General features: G+C 38.7%; 1 protein-coding gene across 1 annotated transcript in view; it reads left to right on the top strand.

The window, feature by feature from the left end:
* Positions 1–25,195, top strand: part of LOC143023750 (inosine-5'-monophosphate dehydrogenase 1-like) — a 155,049-nt gene that overhangs the window by 66,176 nt on the left and 63,678 nt on the right. The window contains exon 6 of the mRNA XM_076182355.1: positions 5,182–5,325. Coding sequence (XP_076038470.1) covers positions 5,182–5,325 — 144 coding nt within the window. The remainder of the gene's footprint in view (positions 1–5,181; positions 5,326–25,195) is intronic.

Below are 25,195 nucleotides of genomic sequence, written 5' to 3'. Positions count from 1 at the left end.
AAAGTCCCCCCTATGGAAGAAATAGAAGTAACAAAGAATGAAATATTAACACACTTGAGTAATCTTGATGTCAGAAAATCACATGGACCAGATGAAATAGCAAACTGGATACTGAAAGAATGCAGGAATGAACTGGCAGACAAAATACATAGCATACTAAATAGTTCCTTGAAAGAAGGAAAAGTTCCAGAAGATTGGAAAAAAGCAAATATAGTACCTATATATAAAGGAGGAAATAAAGAAGACCCTACCAACTATAGACCAGTCTCTCTAACAAGTACAATAGCAAAAATTTGTGAAAGAATTATCAAAAGTAGATGGGTAAAATATTTAGAAAAAAGTGTTAAATCCAAGGCAATTTGGATTCAGACAAGGACGATCATGCGTCACCAATTTAATATGTTTCTATTCAAGGCTAATAGATATAATACAAGAAAGAGATGGATGGGCGGACTGTGCATTTTTAGACCTAAAGAAAGCTTTTGACAAAGTACCACATAAGAAGTTGCTTAAGAAATTAGAAACTGAAGGAGGAATACAGGGCAAACTACTAAATTGGATGGAAGACTTTTTGCAAGAAAGAAAAATGAGAGTAGTGATAAGAAACCAGCACTCAAAATGGGATGAAGTAATAAGCGGTGTTCCGCAGGGAACAGTTCTGGCCCCAATAATGTTTGCTATATATATTAATGATATGGATGAAGGAATTGAAAGCTATATGAGCTTCTTTGCAGATGATGCAAAACTACTGAAAAGAGTGAAAACTGAAGAAGATTGTGAATCACTACAGAGAGATCTAAATAAAGTACAGGAATGGAGTAGGAAGTGGGAGATGGAGTTCAATACAAAAAAGTGTAGTATAATGGAATTTGGAAAAAGCAAAAACAGAATAACGAGCATATAAATTGGGAGAAGAAGAAATAAAAAAAGTAGAAAATGAGAAGTACCTGGGAGTCATTGTTATGAATAATATGTCACCTGAGAAACATGTAAATAAGATTTTTGGAGAAACTTATAATTTAATAAGAACAATCAAAGTTGCATTTACATACCTGGATGAAGAAATGGTGAAGAAAATCCTAATCACCCTGATAAGACCAAGATTGGAATATGCAGCAACGATATGGTCACCAAGTACAAAAAAATGTATAAAAAAACTTGAAAGAATACAAAGAGCAATTACAAAATTGGCACCAACACTCTCAAAACTATCATATGAAGAGAGACTAGAAAAACTTGAACTACAGACACTAGAGCAAAGAAGAGAGAGAGGAGATTTGATAGCTATTTACAGAATCATGAAAGGCATAGAAGTTACTGATAGAGAGAATCTGATAAAATGGGATGACAGAAATACTAGAGGACACGGAAAGAAAATAAAAAAAGACAGCTATAGAAGAGATTTGAAAAAGAACAGCTTTCCTCACAGAGTAATAGACAGTTGGAACAAGTTAGATGAGAAAGTGGTGTGTGCAAAAACAATACATGAATTTAAAAATAGTTTAGATAAAATGAGATATGAAGACGGGACCCCACGAGCATAGCTCCCCTTCCCGTAAAATACAACTAGGTAAATACACACACATGTACACATACATACGGTTCTCGGTATTTAATATGGAAAGTCAGCATACGCAGATTTGGTCATATGCGGTAATTTCAGGAACCTAACCCCTGCGTTATTTGAGGGACTCCTGTACAAATTTTCTGGTTTTCATATTTTTGTTGGCAGTTTTAATCATAATTACTTCTGTATTTCCCTGACTTTCGATTATCTTTATCACATTTAAACCTTTTTTGGTCAATATCATGACACCTCCTTGCTTTTCAGTTCTGTTTTTTGCCCAGTGGTACCATGTCCCACTATGCTTGTTAATAGCAGTCCTTTCAGTTTTGTCTCTACTATGCCCATGATGTCAGGTTTTTCTGTTTCTAGATAGTCATTTAGTTTGTTGATTCGAGAGATCATACCATCAATGTTTGTGTATGCCACTTTTATTTTCACATTTTCTTTTCTTTTTTAGTTTAGGTTTCCATATGTTTGATATACCATTTTTTCAGTCTCAAATCCAGCACTCTCCAAAAAAAAACCTCGTTTTTTTTCTGTCTGTTCTCTTTTCGTTCTTATCACTTGCTTCAATTCTGAGCGCTTTGTCTTTGTCTTTTTCCTCATCATTCATTTCCTTTTGTATTCTTATATTTTTGAATTTCTCGCTATTTGCCAGTTTGACCGCTTTTGATAATACTTCCTCTGCCATCATTTGTGTTCTTAGTTTTATTTTTAGAGGTCTGTGGTGTTTTTCTTTTGAGTATTTGCCTATCCTGTGAATCTCATTGATTTTTTTAACGAGATTTTGATCTTCATCCTGTACTTTCAGAATTTCTTTGACTAGTACCTTCTCCTCGTTTTCTTTTAGGTATCTATACATATCATGCTTTTCCTTTATACCATGGACCACAATGCACTTGCCTATGTCAACTGTGTCTCTCACCAAATTTTTCTTCTCTTTAATTACTTTTATAACGGTTTCTTTTGTATTTTCGTCCATCTGCTCTTTTAATATTTTTCTAAATGATATTTCTTGATTTTCCTGTTCTTTCTTCCATTGATTCTTTATTTCAATGAGGTCTGTGTCTTTAATTGATTCTGCTACTTTACCAGTCACTACTTGCTACTCTTAATTTACCTCCTTTTTTAGTTCGTCATTTTTATTTTTATCCTCATTTTTCAGTCTTTTGTTTTCTCGCTTGACTTTCTATTACACTTATGTCACTCAATTCTTTGATAGTTTGCTCATTGTTTTTTCATAGTGTAATCAGTTCATTGTGAACAGCTCGGTATTTGAATTTCAAGTCTATGATTTCTTCCATTAGTTCGCTTATTTCGCAATTTCTTAGTGCATTACAATACCTACTTTATCTATATCAAAACTTCTTCCTATTTCACTTGAATTCCTATGAAAACCTGAAAAAACATTGTTTTCCCACCTTGGGTTTTTCCTTGGAGTATCCAATACGCAGTGGCACTCTGGGGCTCTCAACAATAGTCACTTCCAGTCCTCTCTCTATTGATTCCTCCTTTGTTTTTTCTTCACTATCCTTTTCCATTTTTTGTCAGAAACTATACCAAAAAACTAGAAATGGAGAGAAAAGTTTTCACCGGTCACGAATAGCCATCCTGCACAATAACAAATAGGTTTTCTTCGATTGCTGGTTACGAAACCGCTAGGCAGATGCACTCGCGACACAGCACTTCCTTACGCTTCAGTGCCTGACTTGTATGTGTTTGAGATGAAGTGTTTCAGTAGTAAGGTGGGAGTTACAAGGGTGGAAAAAGTGAGAAATGAGGTAAGGTAGATGGCAGGGATGAAAAGAGAACTGGCTGATAGGGTTGATCAAAGAATACTGAATGGAATATGGAAAGACTGAATGAAGAAAGAATAGCAAAAGATTATGGAAGCTGGAGGTAGATGAAGTGAACTTGAGTCGAAGGAAGACAGAGAAGGGAACAACAATATCTTCATCAGAACATGAATAACAACAACATAACAGTAACCACAACAACAGAATAGCATTAACAAAAACTCTTGGAGAAACATAAGTGAATAAGATTTCCAGGCATCACTTCCATATGGATCACAAATGTTAAAGTAATTAGAACTTTAAGTTCTTCTTCAGATGATTAGCATTGTGTTTGATGACATGACTGTTGGAATTTGTAGGAAATCCAAATTGCTTGCACAATCACAAGTACAGACACTTTTTCTTTTTTGTTTGGTCTTTGTTTTTTTGCATGATTGAAATATGTTATGACAGTTAGGTGTCATGTACTCTGTTTAGATTACATAGCAGAAGTTAGGGGCTTTGATCTACTAAGATTAATTAATTTTTCTCTAGTTAGTGTTCTAAGAATTGGCTTTCATAACTCATGAAGGTTTTTTGTTTTTGTTATTATTACTAATTATTATTTATTTTATTTTATTTTTCCTCTTCTATGATAATTTTTTGCTGGTGGATATAAATGAACCAGATAGGATAGCCACAAATAATTGTAATTGTCATTGGAAACCTCACCCTAAAAGAAAGCCACAACTGGCAATCAAAGTTGAGCAAGTGATGTGTGAACCACTAACCTTTGTATGATGGTAGGGGCCCTTCTAATGGGGCCAACTGTGCATGCAAAAAGGTGAAGGCGGACTGTGCTCCTCCCGTGGCCCATAGCCCCAACTGTGTCAGCTTCCTTGGGGGGTAAGGTGTGCCAATCATTGAGTCTGGAGGCCAAGTGCACTGGAACTTGTTACATCCTTTTTTGCTTAGTTAAGTGGTTATTGGTATTTGGCACTGGAATAGTGTAAATTTTGAAGAGTTGGACAAATTGGCTACCAGTTTTGGTGATTGGGTTTGAAATTATTAGTTCTATAGTTAGGTGCTGCACATCTGAAGGATATGGTTAAAGGAATTTCCTCATGTTTCTTGGCAGTCCAGTGCACTCTGGCCTGTAGTCTGGACCAAGTAGTTTACAGGTATAAGGTGGTGCCTTTGTGTGCCTCCAGTAAATTTGGAGTCCTGTAAAGTACATTCACCTTGGGCTCAGGGCCACAATCTTGAAGGAGGAGAAAGTGGCTTGGTGTCATGAAGGAAATAGTGGTTCATGTGCCACTATTTTCCCTTGCACTAGTTTTCACTCCCCCATTTCCATTCTTCAAAAGTTTGTGGACTGGCCATAATTGCACATGTCTGTGTTCTATGTATAGGTTACTCTGTAAATGCCTTGCACAGACTTGAGACAGCATGGTGAGATTGAAGCTTTTTTCATGTGTCAGTGTACAGTATGTACTGGTAGGTGCTATCAAGTGTCAGCTAGATTATTTTCTTGTGCATTAAGCTCTGTAGGCAAGTATTGTCTGTGTCTTTGTTTCTGTGGGCAAGATTTGTCTTCTGTGTTGAGGTTGAAGCACTTTCTCGTTTAGACTGTAGCCTGTTTTAGAAATTATAAATGGAAAATAATAGTGAGCATTGGCATTGCTTATTGCTAGTTAGGTTCATAGAATTCAGTTTTTGTTCACTGGATTAGATATCAAATAAAGTGATGTGAAAGTGATATTACAATGAATTTGTTTCAACCCAGTGTAGATCCTCAGTTTGCTGACAGTTGTACAAAGGAAATGCTTATATTTTCAGTGAAGGTGACCGCATCAAGGTAGCACAAGGTGTAAGTGGATCCATTGTTGACAAGGGATCAATTCTACGGTTCCTGCCATACCTCATTTGTGGAATTCAACATGGCTGTCAGGACATTGGGGCCAAGTCCTGTTCCATGCTCAGGTTAGTTAAGATGTTTAAATTTAAAATTTTCTTTTTTCTTGTATCTAACAGTTCTTCACTGCCCTCGTTATTATTTTGTATGATTGGTTGATGTTTTTGTGAAATGTTAAGTTTTCGAATTTCTAGCCAGATTAGTTTGGAAACGTGTTACTGATTAGATGTAATGCTGTGTGTTGCATTGTGCTCTCAATATAAATGTTATTGAAGTGCATGACTGAATGCTTTATAAGTAGTTTTCTTTTCAAGCTAACCTACCCATTTTCCTTGTCCCCAAAGCAGTTGTATTTTTTGTATGTCATCCATCATGTTCAATTTTCTTGTGTTTATGTGATGCCTTCACCCAAACCACACTGCTGGTTGCAGGACACAATATTTTAGCCGTAGTGCATCAAGAATTGACAGCGAAACTGGTAGCCTTGTAGAGGTGACAGCTAAATCTGCACAGGAGTGGAGGAGAATGAAGACAGCAACCTAGACCATTTTGTGGATGCTTTTATGAATGTGCACAGCACTTTGTGTGCATGTTGTGACATGTGTTCTTTTCTTGGAAGTTTTAATTAGTTTGACCTTTTTTGTTTTTTATCACTTTCTCGTTGCTTCATAAAGGATTGTGGATTTGCTGTGGAATATGTGGTGGCATATTAAGTGTTTGCTTGTTTTTGCAAGAGGAGTATTGAAATAGTGTAAAGGTAATGGCTCTCGTTTAGCCATATATTTCCTGGTGGTGTGTGTGGTGAGGAGTTTGAATGTGTTTGAGATGAGGCACCTGAGAAGTATGGTAGGGGTTACTAGGCTGGATAGTGAGAAATGAGGTGGTGAGGAGGAGAACAGGTGTGGAAAAGGAGTCAGGAAATAGGGTTGATGAAAGAGTATTGGGAGTGTTTGGACACGTGGAAAGAATGAGTGAAGAAAGATTAGTAAAAGAGGTGTGGAAGGCAGAAGTGGAAGGAGTGAATATGAGGGGGTGTCCTAGGATGAGATGGATGGATGGGGTAAGAGAGGCATTGGGAAAGAGGGGAATGTCTGTTGAGGAAAGACGGGAGAAGACAGAAGATAGTAGTGAATGGAGAATGGTTGTGTATGGATGATGCTGTGAGCGGGGGAGTCTGTGTGAAAAATAATCTGATGCAGCCCGGAAGGATTCCTCCCCATCTTCTCTTTTTTTGCATGAGGGGACAGAGAGGGGGGGGGAGGGTCACCACATCCACAGCAAGGCCACTTCATTAATTTGGTGACCCCCCCCCCCCTCTCTCTCTCTCTCTCTCTCTCTCTCTCTCTCTCTCTCTCTCTCTCTCTCTCTCTCTCTCTCTCTCTCTCCCCCCCCATGCAGAAAAGGAGAAAACAGGGAGAAATCCCTTTGGTCTGCATCAATTTATTCCTCGTACATAATTCCTTACCCCCTCATGCATCACAGCATCATCCATACACAACCCTTCTCCATTCACCCCTATCTTCTGTCCTCTCCCATCCTTCCTCAACAGACATTCCTCTCTTTTGTAATGCTCCTTTTACCCCATCCATCCATCTCATCCTAGGACGCCCCCTCATATTTACTGCCTTCCACACCTCTTTTACTAATCTTTCTTCACTCATTCTTTCCATGTGTTAAAACCATCCCAATAGTCTTTCATCAACCCCATCTCCCAACTCCCTTTCCACCCCTGTTCTCCTCCTTATCTCCTCATTTCTCACTCTATCCAGCCTAGTAACCCCTATCATACTTCTCAGACATTTCATCTCAAACACATTTAAACTCCTCTCTTCCTCTCTTCTGGGCACCCATGGAGCTGCTCTATTCTGCAGGGGAGTGACCCCAGGCTCTTGCCTTCACATGGAGGGGGTGGGGACGGCCGATGGCAGTAGCATGCTGGGGGCTAGCTACCCATGACCCTCAATATGACATAGCCTCGACTGTTGCTGAATAGACTTTTATACCTGCATTTCTTAACCCACCCATTATCTTCTCTTCCTCTCGCCCAACTTTCTACCCCTTTTATTCTGTCATGATTGACCTTCCTCATGACATGGTCAAATTTTGAAGCCTCTCAGTAACAAACTTCTTTCATGTACAATCATTATAAGTCTTAACTTTTCATTCATAATCACTATAAAGAAAATCCTATGGCGATGGCTAGTGATGATAGGGCCAGGAGAAGGTGATCTCTGGGAGCTTCTAGTCACGAACTTCACATAGGCGATGTGGGCAAGATAGTCTTTCTGTGTTGGGATGGAGGCAACATCATAGCTCGGCAGCTACCCACATGACTGAGCAGCCCTGTTCAGGATCCACTCTGCTCACCACACATGGGGAAGGGGCTCGAAAAGGTGCCCTAAAAATAGTTTGCCTCGCATCCACTTGACTGGGGAACCGCCCCCCTTAACCCATTCAACTCCGATGACAAGATGTCTTGTCATTTGGTCAAATAAAACAAAAAATCATAATAAAACAACAAAATGTTTGATGATCAAACAGCACCAGAAAAATATGACGTCATATTTTTCTGGTGCTGTTTGATCATCAAACATTTTGTTGTTTTATTATGATTTTTTGTTTTATTTGACCAAATGACAAGACATCTTGTCATCGGAGTTGAATGGGTTAAGGTCACCCTTACTGCGGTCAAGATGCAGAAAAATCCCAAGCACAGATGATGACCTCAGGCTCGAAAAAAGATCCTTCTTTGACACACTCAAATACTAATAGTACATACATATATCAAAGGCTTTTTCCCCCTACACGGGGGGTAGCCAAAAAGAAAAAGGCATAGAAACCACTCCCACCCATTCCATATCCTACATATTCCACTCCCCTCCACCCTCCCTCTTATCTTGGCACCTCCTGGATGACGGGTCATCCCTGCATCCTGTCCACTGCCCTGGGTCAGAAACAGTGTCGCAAGACACAGCACATCCACAGGAAGACTGCTTCATAAATTCAGCGACCCCCCTCTCCATCCCCGATGCAGAAAGGGAGAAGACGGGGAGAAATCCCTTGGGGCTGTGTCAAATTTTTCTCATACATACTTCCTCACTCCCCATCCCCCACCCATTCCCTCTCATGCATCACAGCATCATCTATATACAACCCCTCTCCATTCACCCCTATCTTCTGTCCCTCCCATCCTCCCTCCACAGACATTCATCTCTTTTGTAAAGCCCCTTTCACCCCATCCATCCATCTCATAGGACGCCCCCTCATATTTACTCCTTCCACCTCCACCTTCCACACTTCTTTTACTAATCTTTCTTCACTCATTCTTTCCATGTGTCCAAACCATCCTAATACTCTTTCATCAACCCTATCTTCCAGCTCCCTTTCCACCCCTGTTCTCCTCCTCACCTCCTCATTTCTCACTCTATCTAGTCTAGTAACCCCTATCATACTTCTCAGATATTTCATCTCCAACACATTCAAACTACTCCTGTCTTCCTCTCTCATGTTCCATGTTTCTGCCCCGTATATTGCTGTTGGCACAATCACTCCTTCATATAACCTCCTCTTAGCATCCATTCCCAGATGTCTATTTCTCATTACACTCTTTAATCCACCAAGGCATTTACTCGCTTCTCTCAAGGCAATGTAGAATTATGATCTAAATTTTAAAAGGATGAAAGGCAGAAAATTTGTAGTGTATGTACTACCAAAAACACAGGCTTGATTGGATAGCGAATATTCTAAATTACTGGAAGACACAATGAATGTGCTAAACGAGTTACTAAAAGAGGATGGAAACATAGTAATCATGGGCGATTTTAATGCAAGAAATGATAGTAAAAGGGGAGAAGATCATTGGAGTAACATCCTACAAGATATGACCATCGAATACACCCTAATGCAATGGATTAAGAAAAATACTAGATATAGAAACATTGAGGAACCGTCGAAACTAGAATTAATATTAACTTCTGAACCAGATATTGTGAATAAAATGGAGTACAAAATACCAATTGGAAAGAGTGACCATATACTAATAGAGTTTGAATTAAAAGAACAGAACAAAGTAGGTAGAAACGATAAGTATAGAGAAGGAAGATTAATGTACAATAAAACGGATTTTTTAAAAACTAAGAACATTTTTCCAAAACACTAACTGGGACATTTTCCAGAGAGGAAACAAAGATGGAAGACAAATGGTACATATTTAAAGAAAAGTACAATGAAGGAATTGACAAATATGTACCAAAAAAGAAATAAAAAGAGATTTATATAAAGTGCTGGTATAACAAAAGGTGCAGGGAGGCTAGACACAGAAGAGACCAAGCCTGGAAAAAATGTAAAAATTACCAAAAAAACATCCAAATGGCAAACATGTACAAAATTGATCAAGAAATCTATGACGAAAAAAGAAAACTCTAAACAGTCCTCCATCTTCTCGTTCTTCAAGCCAGTCAGACCTGCCGACCATGCTACAGCCGAGGGTTCTACAGCTGGTCCTTCCTCCATATCTTCTTTCTTCAAACCAGTCAAACGTGCCGACCCTGCTACAGCTGGCCCTTCCACATCTGCTTCTGACAGTGCAGACGATGAAGTGTTTGAGGGTTTTCAGCCTCCTGCCTCACCCTTATCTTTGTCTGCCCAGTCAGCAAAAGATGAGTAAGGGCTGAGATCCCTACTGTCCCTTAGCCTCAGGAGGGACATCATCTGATAGAATACGTGGCGAGTGAAAGGTAAATAAAAATATTTTCTGTTTATTTCTTTTGCGTAGTACTTTACATTCTCTTAAGTTACTATTTTCATGTATTTGTTTCTGTAGGGGTATCTTTTGATGTGCTGGAACACATCCTATGTGAAAGAGATGGCTGGGTAGATTGTGCATTCTTGGATTTGCAGAAGGTGTTCAATAAGGTACCACAAAAATTAATAAGAAAAATTGAAACAATAGGAGGAATACAGGGTAAGATGCTAGAATGGATGAAGGACTTCTTAATTGGAAGAAAAATGAGAGTGGTACTGAAGAGACAAAAATTTGAACTGGGAAGATGTGAGAGGTGGCATCCCGCAAGGCTCTGTATTGGCTCCTTTAATGTTTGCCATATATATAAATGATATGGATGAGGGAGTAAATTGTTACATGAACTTCTTTGCTGACGATGCCAAATTACTCGAGAGTAAAAACAGAAGAAGATTGTAGATTGCTACAAGAAGGCCAAGACAAAATATGGGAATGGAGTCAGAAATGTGAGATGAACCTCAACATCAAGAAATGTAGCATAATAGAATTTGGAAAAAGCAAAAATAGAGTATAGGGTCAATACAAAATTGGAAACAAGTGGAAAAAAGTAAATCAAGAAAGGGACCTGGGAATAATCATCTCGAGCAACTTAACACCTGACAAACACGTCAACAAAATATTTGGAGAGACTTTTAACTTACTAAGATCAATGAAAGTGGCCTTTGACCACATAGATGATGAGGTGGTTAAAAAAATAATGGTTACACTGATAAGACCTAAACTAGAACATAAGAATGAAGGAGACTGCAAGAGACCATAAGGCCTACACTAGGCAGCTCCATATCCATCACCACCTGTCATACCCATCCATAAATTTGTCTAATTGTTTCTTAACCCTAGAACTCGGTTGTGGGTAATACTTATGTTAACACGGTCGTGGGGTAAATTTCACCCCATTTTGGAAAATATAATAAAAATAGTTGTACATACATATACCAAGGCTTTTTCCCCCTTACAAGGGGGGTAGCCAAAAAGAAAAAGGCATAAAATCATTCCCACCCATTCCATCCCTGAATACACTCCACACCCCTCCACCCTCCCTCTTATCTTAGCACCTCCTGAATGACGGGTCATCCCTGCACCTTGTCCACTGCCCTGGGTCAGAAGCAGTGTCGCAAGACACAGCACATCCAGAGCAAGGCCGCTTCATTAAATCGGCGATCCCCCCTCTCCATCCTCCCATTGCATAAAATGAGAGGACGGGGAGAAATCCCTTCAGGCTGCGTCAAATTTTGCTCACACATACTACCTCACCCCCCATCCACCCGCCCATTCCACCTCATGCAATCACAACATCATCCATATACAACCAGTCTCCATTCACCCGTCTTCTGTCCTCTCCCGTCCTTCCTCAACAGACATTCCCCTCTTCCCCAAAGCCCCCTTCACCCCATCCATCCACCTCATCCTAGGACGTCCCCTCATGTTCACTCCCTCCACATCTGCCTTCCACACACCTTTTACTAGTCTTTCTTCACTCATTCTTTCCATGTGTCCAAACCATCCCAATATTCTTTCATCAACCCTATCTCCCAGCTCCTTTTCCACCCCTATTCTCCTCCTCACCTCCTCATTTCTCACTCTATCTAGCCTAGTAACCCCCATCATACTTCTCAGACACCTCATCTCAAACACATTTAAACTCCTTCTCTCTTCTCTTATGTTCCATGTTTCTGCCCCATACAGTGCTGTTGGCACAATCACTCCTTCATACAGTCTCCTCTTAGCATCCATTCCCAAATGTCTATTCCTCATTACACTCTTTAGGGAGTTGCTAAATGTGAAGGAGGATAGGGAAGGAAAGATTGCTGCAGTGGGAAGTGCGAAGAAAATGAGTGATGAATGAGGAGAATGGAGGAGAAATAAGGAAGGATGAGGTGAAGGCCGTTGTTAAGATGATGAAAGCAGGTAAGGCACCTGGTCTGGATGGATGCCATGCGGAATGTCTGAAAAAGGGAGGTACAGTGATGGTGGACTGGTTGGTGAGGTTATTTAATGTTTGTTGGAGAGAGGGTAGAGTGCCGGAGGACTGGAGGAGTGCCTGTATAGTTCCTCTTTACAAGGGGAAAGGGAACAAGTGTGAATGTAGTAGTTTCAGAGGGATTAGCTTGTTGAGTGTAGTTGGGAAGGCTTATGGGAGGATCTTGATTGAGAAGATTAGGAGAGGAACAGAAGGAGTAATTGGTGAGGAACAGTGTGGATTTAGGGCAGGTAGAGGTTATGTAGATCAGATCTTTGTGGTAAGACAGATATGTGAGAAAGCTATAGGAAAGGGGAAGGATGTTTTTTTGGCTTTTATGGATCTGGAAAAGGCTTATGATAGGGTAGACAGGAAGGCACTGTGGGAGGGTATGCAGATATATGGGATAGGAGGAAAGCTTCTGGGAGCTGTCAAGAGTTTTTATGAGAGTAGTAGAGCTTGTGTCAGGATTGGAAATGGAGAGAGTGAGTGGTTCGAGGTAAAGGTGGGACTTCGTCAAGGATGTGTTATGTCGCCCTGGCTGTTCAACTTACCGGTATACATGGATGGGGTGGTGCGAGAGGTAAATGCAAGGGTAGTGGGCAAGGGATTGGAGATGGTTAAAGAAAATGGAGAAAAGTGGGAGGTGAGCCAGCTGTTGTGTGCGGACGACACTGTGCTTGTGGCAGGATCGGAGGAGGGATTGAGGAAGTTGGTGGCAGAGTTTGGGAGAGTATGTGATAGAAGAAAGCTAAAGATAAATGTGGGTAAAAGTAAGGTGATGAGATGTACAAGGGGTGAAAGTGGCAGTAGACTGTAAGTGAGCATTAAGGGAGAGCGACTGGAGGAAGTGGATAGTTTTAGATACTTGGGTGCAAATGTGGCAGGGAAAGGTGGAGTGAAAGTGGAGGTAGAATGTAGATTGAGAGAAGCGAGTAAATGCCTTGGTGGATTAACCCGTACAGTGTTGCTTTATAGGGGTGAAACAGGTCACGTGGGGTTGGATTTTGGCCAAATAATATTATTGTCTAATAAAATTGGAAAAAAAATAGCTGATTCCAACAACATAAATGCGATATCTGAGTGTTTCCTGTAGGCCGTCATTTCCTGTGATTCCTTTCACGCCTGGCTGCAATACTAGAGTGGTGCTGCGTAAGACGAAACATGTGGAATAGTACTATGCAATCTCCGCTTCTTATTTATTATTTCCGACACACTTTGAATGCTTCTTCCGTGACTATATATTGTTTAGTTTGAGTTTCTTGTAAAATATATCTTAGGATTGTTTGTCTAGCCTTTCTATAGTCATATCATAGTACCAAATTTATCGCGCTCGTACAGACTATATTTTCTGTATGTGTATATAAGTAGCACAAAATTATCCCTTCATTGCACAAGCATAACATGTTTTCTAACACCAACAACAACAAAATTGTACACAGCTGCTCAAATAAGCCATTATACCAATTTGATGTTTTTTTATGTTGGTACTCCTGCATACCACAGCCCGCCCGCTCTTGCCTGCCTGCTGACCACACCCCCACACATTTTCCCATTTATTATGTAGCTTCCGTGTCTTTGCATTTGCTGCCGACCAATTTGGTATTGCTCTGCTACTGTACAGTTCACATAACATCCCAATTTTACAAGTATATCTAAGAGATAATTGTGTATTACCTCTGGACTGTAGCATATCCCATGAAAATCCGTACGGCTGGGAAACTAAGGACTCGGGTTCCGAGGCAGAAATGAATGAGTGAATGATATGAACGCACATGTGAATGAAACACAGCACAGATAATGTGGCAATTGATGCTTACATAGGGAAAAGTGTATTGGCTAATGTACCTACAACTGCCGACCAGTTTTTTTTTTTTTTTTTTTTTTTATTCAGATACATATATATATATATATATATATATATATATATATATATATATATATATATATATATTTCCCGCATCCGACCTAGTAATGGACCAAAAGGTCTCCTGTCGGCATGCTCCGCCTTTGTAATCCTTTGTAAACTGTTGAACACGCAAATACGCATCCCATGGCCATAGGGGAAAAAAATCCTGTGCCTGTAAACTTTCAGGTTTCCTTATTATAAACGGCCATAGGGGGGAAATTCCTGTACCTCTAAACTTTCAAGTTTACCTATTTATAAACGGCCATGGGGGAAAAAAATCCTGTAACTGTGACATTATCGTCATGGAGAACTCTCTATTTCCGCCGATGTCAAGCCCCGGGGCATGGTGCAGGATAACACGTGCGAGCAGGGAAGATGTGACAGCGCGTCTGGATAGCATGCATGGCCGGCTTATCACGCCGCAGGGGTGCCAACACAACCGACGATGACTCTACGCATGAACACAAAATACCTTGAAATTGCTATTCAAGTTGGAATAATATAAAAATAGCTGATCTACTAAACAGGATTTTGAGTATATTGATAAGTAATCATGACACCACTGATATATTTTTATAAAAATACCTATTTCTTCAATAAATCACTCGTGGTCATGGATACATTCAATGAAATAGACCACAGCAATACAATAAAAATCAGAATGAGCTTTCAAAATCATATTTAGGAATAGAAAAGACATCTTGAACCATTTCTACAAGTTTAGGTGCTGTGAAGTAAAAGAAAAGATGATCCGTATATATACGTACTAAACACTTTCCCTCCCGAACGTATATATACGTACTAAACACTTTGCGGGTTAAAGAGTGTTAAAAATAGTTGTAATCAAAAGTTAATAAATCTGAAATACAACCACTCCTCGTTTAACGACGACAATTGTAACCAGCGCGCCGTCGTTAACCGAATTGGTCGTTAAGCGAAAGTGTATACATATACGTACATGTACTGTATGTACAATGTCCAGCAATACATGTATCTTTATTTTCGTGTAGTTTCCCTCTTTTATACAGTACATTAAAGCTTTATTTACTGTTTATTTACGGTGGTTAGGTTCCTGAAATTACCGTATATGACCAAATCCGCGTATGCTGACATTCCATATTGAATACCGGGGTATTTTTTTTAGTTTCGACCATGGGCGCAATATAGCAATAGAAAATTAATTATTAATTTAGTAAATTAAAATGTATCAACGTAATATGCAATTTTGTGGGCGGAAATGAAAGTAAAAAATACCATGCTACAAGAAAATATGCTAATGAACGAAGTCGGCAGCATAGGATTGGGACGCCATCTTGTCGTCTGCCAACGTCTCTCACGACAACGACAACAAGGACGAGTCGGATGACATTTAAGTTGCAGGTAATGATTTATCAAACACAGATCAGGTTAGTTTAGTTTAGGTTAGACAAATTTATCATCCTTTCATTTCTTTGACATCGGCATCTATCATAACAATCATGGTGTACCATTCGTCCGACATGACTTCGTTACTTACGAAATTTGTTTTAGCACCTTTTTTTTATTTCCGCTCACAAAATTGCATATTACTTTGATACATTATAATTAAAAAATTAATAATTAATTTTCTATTGCTATATTGCGCCCATGGTCGAAACTAAAAATTTACCACTACCGGTATATACTGTACCCCAGGTAGTTTTTGCAGCTTGCAGGATGGTAATGTAGACCTAAGCTTCAGAACACTACCTCACAGCTAATATCCACCATACAAGTTCAATTATAACATACAAATTTGCCTCAGCCAACTTAATTATCGTACACGACGTCGTAACTTCGGGAGCTTTACGTTAAACGAATATTGGTCTGTCATAAAGCCCATCGTAACTCCGCATCGTCGCTAACTGAGTAGGTTTAAACGAGGAGTGGTTGTAATTGGCACAAAATACGTCTATACTTTCAATTTCCCTGTTATATAACTTATTACTAAGGCAAAGTGAATCTTTTAGGGACAATTAAAAAAAAGTACTGAAAATATGAAAATTTACTACATGGGTAATCAAAAAATATTATAAAAAAATCTAATATTAGAACTGAAGTCTTGAGTGATGATCCCACCACACCCAGGTCACAGGAGCCTCTGGTCTGGGAAACACAGCTTCCTGGTAGCAACACACACTATATGGGAGAACGTAAAAAAAAGTTTTTTTTTGTTAGTGAAAAAAAATAAACTAATTACAAGTAAAAAAAATTCTTTACATTTTCTGATCGTTGTCTATGAACAAAGAATGACCATAAAGTACTAGTTCTATGTTATGAGAGTCCAACAACAACGTTTGAAAAAGTGTTACATTTATTTACTACTGTACATGAACAATAAATGATCCTGGAAGTCAAAGAAAGATTTATGTGCTATTAAAATTTTTATATTTTATGTCATGTCTGGTCTGGGAAACACAGCCTCCTGGTAGCAACACACACTATATGGGAGAACGTCAAAAAATGGGTTTTTTGTTAGTGAAAAAAATAAACTAATTGCAAGTAAAAAAATTCTTTACATTTTCTGATCGTTGTCTATGAACAAAGAATGACCATTAAGTACTAGTTCTATGTTATGAGAGTCCAACAACAATGTTTGAAAAATAGTACATGAACAATAAATGATCCTGGAAGTCAAAGAAAGATTTATGTGCTATTAAAATTTTTATGTTTTATGTCATGTCTGGTCTGGGAAACAGCCTCCTGGTAACAACACACACTATACGGGAGAACGTCAAAAAACGGGTTTTTTGTTAGTGAAAAAAATAAACTAATTACAAGTAAAAAATTCTTTACATTTTCTGATCGTTGTTTATGAGCAAAGAATGACCATAAAGTACTAGTTCTATGTTATGAGAGTCCAACAACAACGTTTGAAAAAGTGTTACATTTATTTACTACTGTACATGAACAATAAATGATCTTGGAAATCAAAGAAAGATTTATGTGCTATTAAAATTTTTATGTTTTATGTCATTGTAAATGAACAGTGAGAGAAAGATTTCAAAGTTCTTACACGTACATTTTACTGCTGATAATCGACGCACATTGGGCCGATGTGACGAGGGCACACTGGTTTCCAACAGGCGGTGCACCTGTGTCGTGTCTTCCTGTCTGCAGTCCTGGGACACAGTGCGCATCGAACCATGGGAGCTCGGCTCTCTCCTATCACTATGGGGCATTGGTCAACGGGTGTGTTATAGACAGGGATGCCACAGACAGTATTTATCAGCTTTTTGAGGTCAGCTGACATCCTTGGAGTGTTGCGCAACCTGTGTTCTGCCCAGGGTTTGATAAGGGCCACTGCCAACTCTTGCATGTATGTGCACCTGGCCAGCCTTGAAGCCCCTGTCCTCTGCTGATTTTTATTATATATTATCCACGAGTTGATAACAGCAATTTATCATCCCATAGAAAATTCACATGGGCCATCTTCTTGTCTTGCGACCCATTGCATAGAATGAGCACAATTGGTCAAATGTATCGACCCCACCTTTGGTCTCATTATAAAAATTAATTATTTCAGGCTTCCCATTAGGCATGATAGCAGGATGCGTGTGCATTGTTGACATGAGGTGCACCAATTTCTTCTTCTTGATGTTTCTTTCCAGTAGGACACTGAAGTTATGTCCTTGGTGAATAAGAAGGCACTTGAACCTGGCCTCCGATTTGCTGTGTCTTTCATTTCCCAAGGTATCTCCTTCTTGTTACTATGCACAGTACCAACGTGGGTCATACCACAGTTGATCAGGAGATCAGTTGATAGGGCCACTGAGGTAAACCTTGTCTGTGGTAACATTCCTGTGTGTTTTATGGTAAGGTTTAGTGAGTTCCTTGGTGAAATGATGGCCAAGGTTTATGCCATCGTGGGGTCTTGTGCCCTGTTTCCCCAGGTAGGGAATTGCACCCAACATGTACTTGCTGTTGCTGTCACACAAGTTTGTACATTATCACGGCACTGGGGTAAAATTTACCCAACGCACCCCAGACGTGGCCCCACAAAGGCGCGAGTGCAGACCCACTACCTTCCAGCGGGAAAGCTCACAGCCAACTGAAGCTACACTAAGACCCACGTGACTGCCTCAGGCCATGTGGGCTGTGCCCATATGAAACAAAGGGCATGGGGTCAATTTTACCCACGACCGTGTTCTAGGGTTAACCTCTTCACTCCGGGGCACATTGCACATCTGGCAGCATTAGCTGCCCAACGTGCGATGTTGCGTCATAATAATCGCATTATAAAAAATAGTCATTGCTCAATCGTTCATTCTCTTTCACCCGTGAATTTTGATAACCATAGAAAATATGATGAAGCCAGTTTAGAGAGAATGGAGGTTACGTAGGTACGACTACAATAAATATAATCAAGATGCCAACGTCGGCATCATCGAGTACCCACTTGCTCCTCATGCCGCCTACGTAGGCGTCACCGTATGGAAATGGTTAAAACAACTGATAGTTTCAGCGCTTTCTACATGGTTACTAAGTTTATTCCATTCGTTGACCACCCTATTAGTAAACCAATTCTTGCCTATTTCCTTTTTGAATCTTAATTTGTCCAGTTTATAACCATTACTGCAAGTCCTGCCCTGTTGTTTTGATATGATGACCTTGTTTGCATCACCCTTGAACACCTATTAGATCACCCCGCACCCCGTGTCTTTCCAGAGAGTGTAAGTTAATGTGCCTAAGCCTCTCTTCGTAAGATAAATTTCTTGAGTCCATGTATCATTTTTGTCATTCTTCTCTGTACTGATTCTAGTGCATTGATGTCCATTCTATAGGACGGAGACCAAAACTGTACTACATAGTCAGGGATGGGTCTAACTATTGCTAGATAGTTTAATAAATACCTCTGCACTTCTATTTGTTACTGTCCTAGCAATGAAAACTAATGCTCTGTTAGCTTTATTCCTGGCGCTAATGCACTGTTTCCTGGTTTTAAGGTCCAGACTCACTACTCCCAAGTCTTGCTTGCACTCGGTTTTCTCTTAAAGCGTGTTATCTAAGCTGTATCTATTTTTGGAGTTGTGTAGCCCTACGTTTAACATGCTACACTCGGAGATATTGAAGGTCATTTGCCATTTCACCAACCATGTGAACAATTTAAGATCATCCTGCAGAATCTCTGCGTTGTCTCCTGACTTAATTAGGCGTCCTATTTTAGTTACTAACTCGTCCGCAAACTTACTAACATCGCTATTTATCCTGTCGTCTAAGTCGTCTATGTACATAATGAACAACAAGGGACCCAAAAACAAACCCAGGGGGATCCCACTAGTAACATTGCCCCACCTAGATTTTACTCCATTTATGTTGACCTTCTGTTTTCTGTTACTAATTCAAGCTCTAATCCATTCTAACACTTCCTCCTATGCCATGGGGTTTGATTTTATTTAGTAGTCTCTGGTGTGGCACCTTGTCGAATGCTTTTCTAAAGTCAAGGTAAATAACATTGTAATTATCATTGTTATCTGATGCCTTGTATACTTTAGTATAAAAAGATTAAAGATTAGTCACATGACTTACCCTTGGAGAAACCATACTGTGAATTACGAATTAAATTATGTCTTTTGATGTGTTCTCTGAGTCTATTTACTATTACTGATTCAAGCATTTTTCTTATAACCGATGTCAAACTGATTGGCCTGTAGTTGCATATAGACGATCTATCTCCCTTCTTAAAAACAGGAACAACGTTTGCTTGCCTCCAACCAGTAGGCACAAAACCAGTATCTACTGATTTATTAAATATTTTAGTTAACTGGTCGTATATTTCAAATTTACACTCCTTTAGCATTCTTGGAAAAATTTCGTCTGGACCTGGAGATTTTGTAGCTTTAAGTCTTTCAATCTGCTTGACTACTACTTTACTAATGCTGATATTAGATAGATTACTTTCTTCATCCCCTCTGAAAATCAGATCACAGTCAGGTACTTTATCTAACCTCTCATTAGTAAACACTGATAGAAAATAATTGTTAAACTCCTCACTCATTTTTTCCTCCGATTCTATCATGACATTTTCATCGTTTTTAATCGATCCTATTCTTTCTTTATTTTTTGTTCTATAGAGATGAAAGAAACCCTTTGGGTTGGATCTTGCTTGACTAGCATCCTTAATTTCATAATTACGTTTTGCTGTACCTGTACAGATGCTCCTCAACTTGTTTTAGTTACGTTCTGAACGGCTGAACGTAACGTGAAAATGAACGTAAGTTGTTACTGTATGTTCCAGTAATGTATGACTGTTCATACTGTACTATACATCCATAAATTCTATTACCGTATCTTATAAAACACCCCTAAATCATTAATTATAAACATGACATTATGAAATAACATTAATTTCAAATAAATTAAATTCAAGCAACATAATTTCAATGAAATGAGTTTTATTCAAATTTACTTACCTTTGGCAGTGGTGCTTAAAGTGAGATGGTGGAGGAGGAGGAGGCAAGGCACTTTCAGTCTGTCGTTTGTGCCATGTAAACAATGGACGCAGTATCATGCGTAAGTATTGTTTGAACGTCTTGTACTACAAAGAGCGCGGTAAACTAAAAAATTCATTTTTTTTTTACAGTCTAAACGTAAAATCGAAAAAACGTAAAATGAATGAATGTAAGTAGAGGAGCGTCTGTATTCTTTTTAACCAGCTTTTCCATTTCGTTATATCTTGATCTAAGGTGTGTTTCCCCGTTTTTTATTTTTACGTAAAGTCCTCTTTTTATTTCGATCTCATGTTTCAATCTATCCGTCATCCATTTGGGAGTATTACTATTTTTCCATATTGACTTCAGGGGGATAAATGTATTTTGTGCATTGATAATTGAATCATTTAGATTGCTATACATTTCATCCAAATCGCTGACCTGTCTGTTGAGCCCTCGCCCCCAAATGACCTGACCCAAGGTATGCAAATTACCCTCCGTGACCCGACCCCTGGCCATGACCTGACCCCTGGTCACGCACCGAGACTCAACAATGTCTGAAACGTCCGCACGACATTTCATATTCAATTTCAAATAGGTTTTTATATTGTCAAAGTTTGCTCTCCTGAAGTCTGGTACTTGGACGTTATTCGTACTTTTTAATTCTTCCCAAATTATATTAAATCTTATTTCTTGATTGCTAGAGCCTAGACTATCTCCCACTTCTACGTTACTCATTAGGTGCTCATTATTAGATAAAACTAAAGTCCAGAGTATTTTCTCCCCTCGTAGGATTGAAAATCACTTGTTTTAGGAAATTATCCTGCACCACATCTAGGAATTTCTTTGTTTCCTGATCTATTAAAGTTTCCCAGTCAATGTTTCCATAATTAAAATCTTCCATGATCACAACGTTTTTGTACTGGGACGCTCTGTGAATTTTGATATCTTAGATGGTTGATGAGCCTATGCCAAATTCGTCCATGAGTATTTTTCTGTTTTCCCCTTTCTCTAAACATTTGCAAATGTCCACCTTCTGCCTTAGTGTAAGCACAACACATTTCTGTTTATCAACTTTGGGCATGATGAAAGTTTACAGGGGAACATTTGAGGAATAATGTAGCTGAACTGAGTGGAGACAAACACAAACGTGGCACATGTGAGACTGAACAGTGTGGCAGGTGGCACAAAACTGACCCAGACAGTGGTATGCTTTGGTGATGGTGGGAACAATTAAAGCCTCGCGTGGGAATTTTTTATCGATTTGTATTGATTTCATGTAGATTTTTATAGATTTTAATACTCGAAAAAAATATGCTGAATACTTGAAGATGCCGGATACCTGAATGCTGGATAAGAGGGCTTTTACTGTATGTGGGGTTGGGGGAAAGCTGTTAAGGGCAGTCAAGAATTTTTATAAAAGTAGTAGATCCTATGTTAGGGTTATAAATTGGAAGAGCAAATAGTTTGATGTAAACTTGGAACTGTCATGTCACCATGACTGTTCATGTGTACATGGATGGGGTGGTTCAGGAGATAGATGTGAGGGTAATGGGCAGGGGATTAGAGATGTTTAGAGATATTGAAGGGATGAGCCATTTCTTGTTTGTGGACAACACTGCTTCTGGCAGGTTAAGAGGAGGGATTATAGCAGTTAGTGACAGAGTTTGGGAAGGTATGTGATAGAAATTTGAAGGTAAATGTGGCTAAAAGTAAGGTGATAACATGTACAAGGGAAGAAGAGTGAGTTGGAAGTAAGTCTTAAAGGAGAGAGGGTGGAGGAAGTGGATTTTTAAGTATTTGGGGTCACATGTGGCAGGAGACCCCAAATCCTTGGAATTTAAGAGAGGCAGAAAGGAGTAGTTTAAATGTGTTTGTGGGATCATCATACAAGTGAAGTAACCCTGCTGTGAGTGTCCTGGCTTGCTGCATGACTTCCAATCCAGGCAGTGGGCAGAAAACATGGATGACCTTTCATCCATGAGAACCTAAGAGGGAAACAATGATGGTGGATGGAAGTGGAGTGGGTGGGAGCGAGTGCATGCCTTTTACAAGGCTACCTCCCTTATAAGGGGGAAGAATCCTGTGGTGTGTGTGTGTGTGTATTTACCTAGTTGGATGATAAGGGAAGGGGAGCTATGCTCGTGGTGACCTGTTTTTGTGTCTCACAAGATCGTTTGTTCTTAAATTCTTGTATTGTGTTTGCACACACAATATCTTCATCCAATTTGTTCCATATATCTATCACTGTGGGAAGCTGTTCTTTTTCAGGTCTCTTCTGTAGTTATCCTTTTTGAGTTTCATTGCATGTCCTCTTGTTTTTCCTCTGTCCTGTTTTAATAAGTCCTCTCTATCAAGGCATTCTTTTCCTTTCATAATTCTGTAGATGGTTATCAGGTCCCCTCGTTCTCTTCTTTGTTCTAGGATTGGCAATTCCAGTTTGACCAGTCTTTGTTCATATGTCAGGTTTGCAAGTGTTGGGACCAACTTTGTCGTTGCTCTTTGTATTCTTTCTAATTTTCCTATATTTTTTGTACTGGGTGACAATATCAGCGCTGCATATACCAGTTTTGGCCATATCAGTGTTTGTAATATTTTCTTGATTATTTACTTATCCAGGTATTTGAAGGCTACTTTTATTGATCTCAACAAATTGTATGTTTCTCCGACTATTTTATTTATAAGTTTATCAGGTGACATGTGTTTGGTGATGATTACTTCTAGTTCCCTTTCAGAATTTACTTTCTTTACTTCTTTTCCATCAAATTTATACTGTCCTGATATTCTCTTCTTGCTTTTTCTAAATTCAATTATACTGCACTTCTTGATGTTGAATTCTACCTCCCATCTCTTGCTCCACTCTGAAACTTTGTTCAGATCCCTCTGCAATGAGTCAGTCTGTTTCGAGTTTATTCTCTTTAATAATTTTACGTCATCCGCAAAGCAGTTCATGTAACTTTCAATGCCTTCATCCATGTCATTTACATAAATAGCAAACATTATCGGAGCTAGTACTGACCCCTGTGGGACGCCACTACTCATTTCTTCCCATTTTGAATATTTGTCTCTGAGCACCACTCTCATCTTTCTTTCATGTAGGAAGTCCTCCATCCAGCTCAATAGTTTTCCATTTATGCCTACTATTGTTTCCAGTTTATATTGTAATTTTCTGTGTGGTACTTTATCAAATGCCTTTTGCAGGTCCAGGAATGCATAGTCTGCCCAGCCATCCCTTTTTTGCAATCCAAATTGCCTCGGGTTCAGTATGTTATTCTCCAGATATTTTGTCCATCTGTCTTAGATTCTCTCACAAATTTTGATTATTGTGCTCATTAGGGACACTGGTCTATAATTTGTTAGGTCTTCCTTATTTCCCCCTTTATATATCGGCACTGTATTGGCATTTTTCCAGTCTCATGGTAGTTTTCCTTCTTTGAGTGAGCATTCAATTATTTTGTATATTTTTCCTGTTAGTTCATCTATACATTCCTTCAGTATCCAGTTTGCAACTCTGTCTGGGCCATGTGATTTGTTAACATCAAGCTTTAGTATTTGATTCATTATTTCATTCTGAGTAATGTTTAATTCCTTCAATGGAGGAAATCTTACCTCAATTCTTTGATCACAGTTTTGTAGATTTTTTTCCTCTGGTGAATACAGATTTGAAATGTTCATAATATCTGCTATTTCTATATCCCTGTGTATTCTCTATTACCTTGACATAATTTGTGTATTTCCTGTTCATTTTTTAGCTTGCTGTTTAGATATCTATAACAGTTTGGGTTGATCTTTGATTTATTATGTCCTTTTCATAATTTCTCTTTTCTCTTCATAATTTTATATATTCATTTCTTAGTTTGGTGTATATTTTCCATTTCTCAGTTATTTTTTCCTTTTTCCATCTTTTCCAGGCTTTATCTCTTCTGTATTTTGCCTCACTGCATTTTTTATCATACCAGGATTTTATATATACCTTTTCATGTTTTTGTGTAGGTACATACTTATCCACACCTTCATTATAGATTTCCTTCCAAATTGTTCATTTCTCTTCCACCTTTGTTTCTTCATTATTGAATTTTTTCCAATTTGCTTCTTGAAAGAATTTTCTAAGTTTCTCAATCTGTTTTGTTGTACATTAGTCTTTTCTGTGTTTTTCATTAATTTCTATATTTGCTTCTTCATTTAATTCTAGTTCCATTAGTTTGTGATCACTTTTTTCCAATTGGTGTCATGTATTCAATTTTATCCACAATTTCGGGTTCTGATGTGAATATCAAATCCAGTCTTGAGGGTTCATTGTTATTTCTATATCTGGTGTTTTCCTTGACCCATTGTGTCAATGTGTAATCAGTGGTCATTTCCAGTAATGTTTCCCCAGTGATCTTCACCTTTCACAGTCATTTCTCATCAACATATTTCTTTCGAGTTAAAATCACCCATAATTACCAGATTTCCATCTTTCTTTACCTAGTTGTATTATACGGGAAGAGAGCTATGCTTGTGGTGACCCGTCTTTGTATCTCTCAGCATCAAGTTTTTTCTTAAAATCTTGAATAGTGTTTGCACACACTGTTTTGTTGTCTAATTTGTTCCAAGTATCTATCACTCTGTGTGGGAAGCTGTTCCTTTTCAGATCTCTTCTGTAACTATCCTTTTTTAGTTTCTTTTCGTGTCCTCTTGTTTTACCATTATCCCATATTAACAAGTCATTCTTATCTAAGACTTCCATTCCTTTCATTATTCTATAGATAGTAAGTCTCCTCTTTCCCTTCCCTAGAAAATTATTGAGAAATCTATTTTCTATGATTTCCACATACTA

This window comes from Oratosquilla oratoria, unplaced genomic scaffold (genome assembly GCF_046742065.1).
Source record: "Oratosquilla oratoria isolate Oo_2021 unplaced genomic scaffold, ASM4674206v1 SCAFFOLD57, whole genome shotgun sequence".
NCBI classification, from domain to species: Eukaryota; Metazoa; Arthropoda; class Malacostraca; order Stomatopoda; family Squillidae; genus Oratosquilla; species Oratosquilla oratoria.
This window is presented reverse-complemented; position numbering and strand designations above follow the sequence as displayed.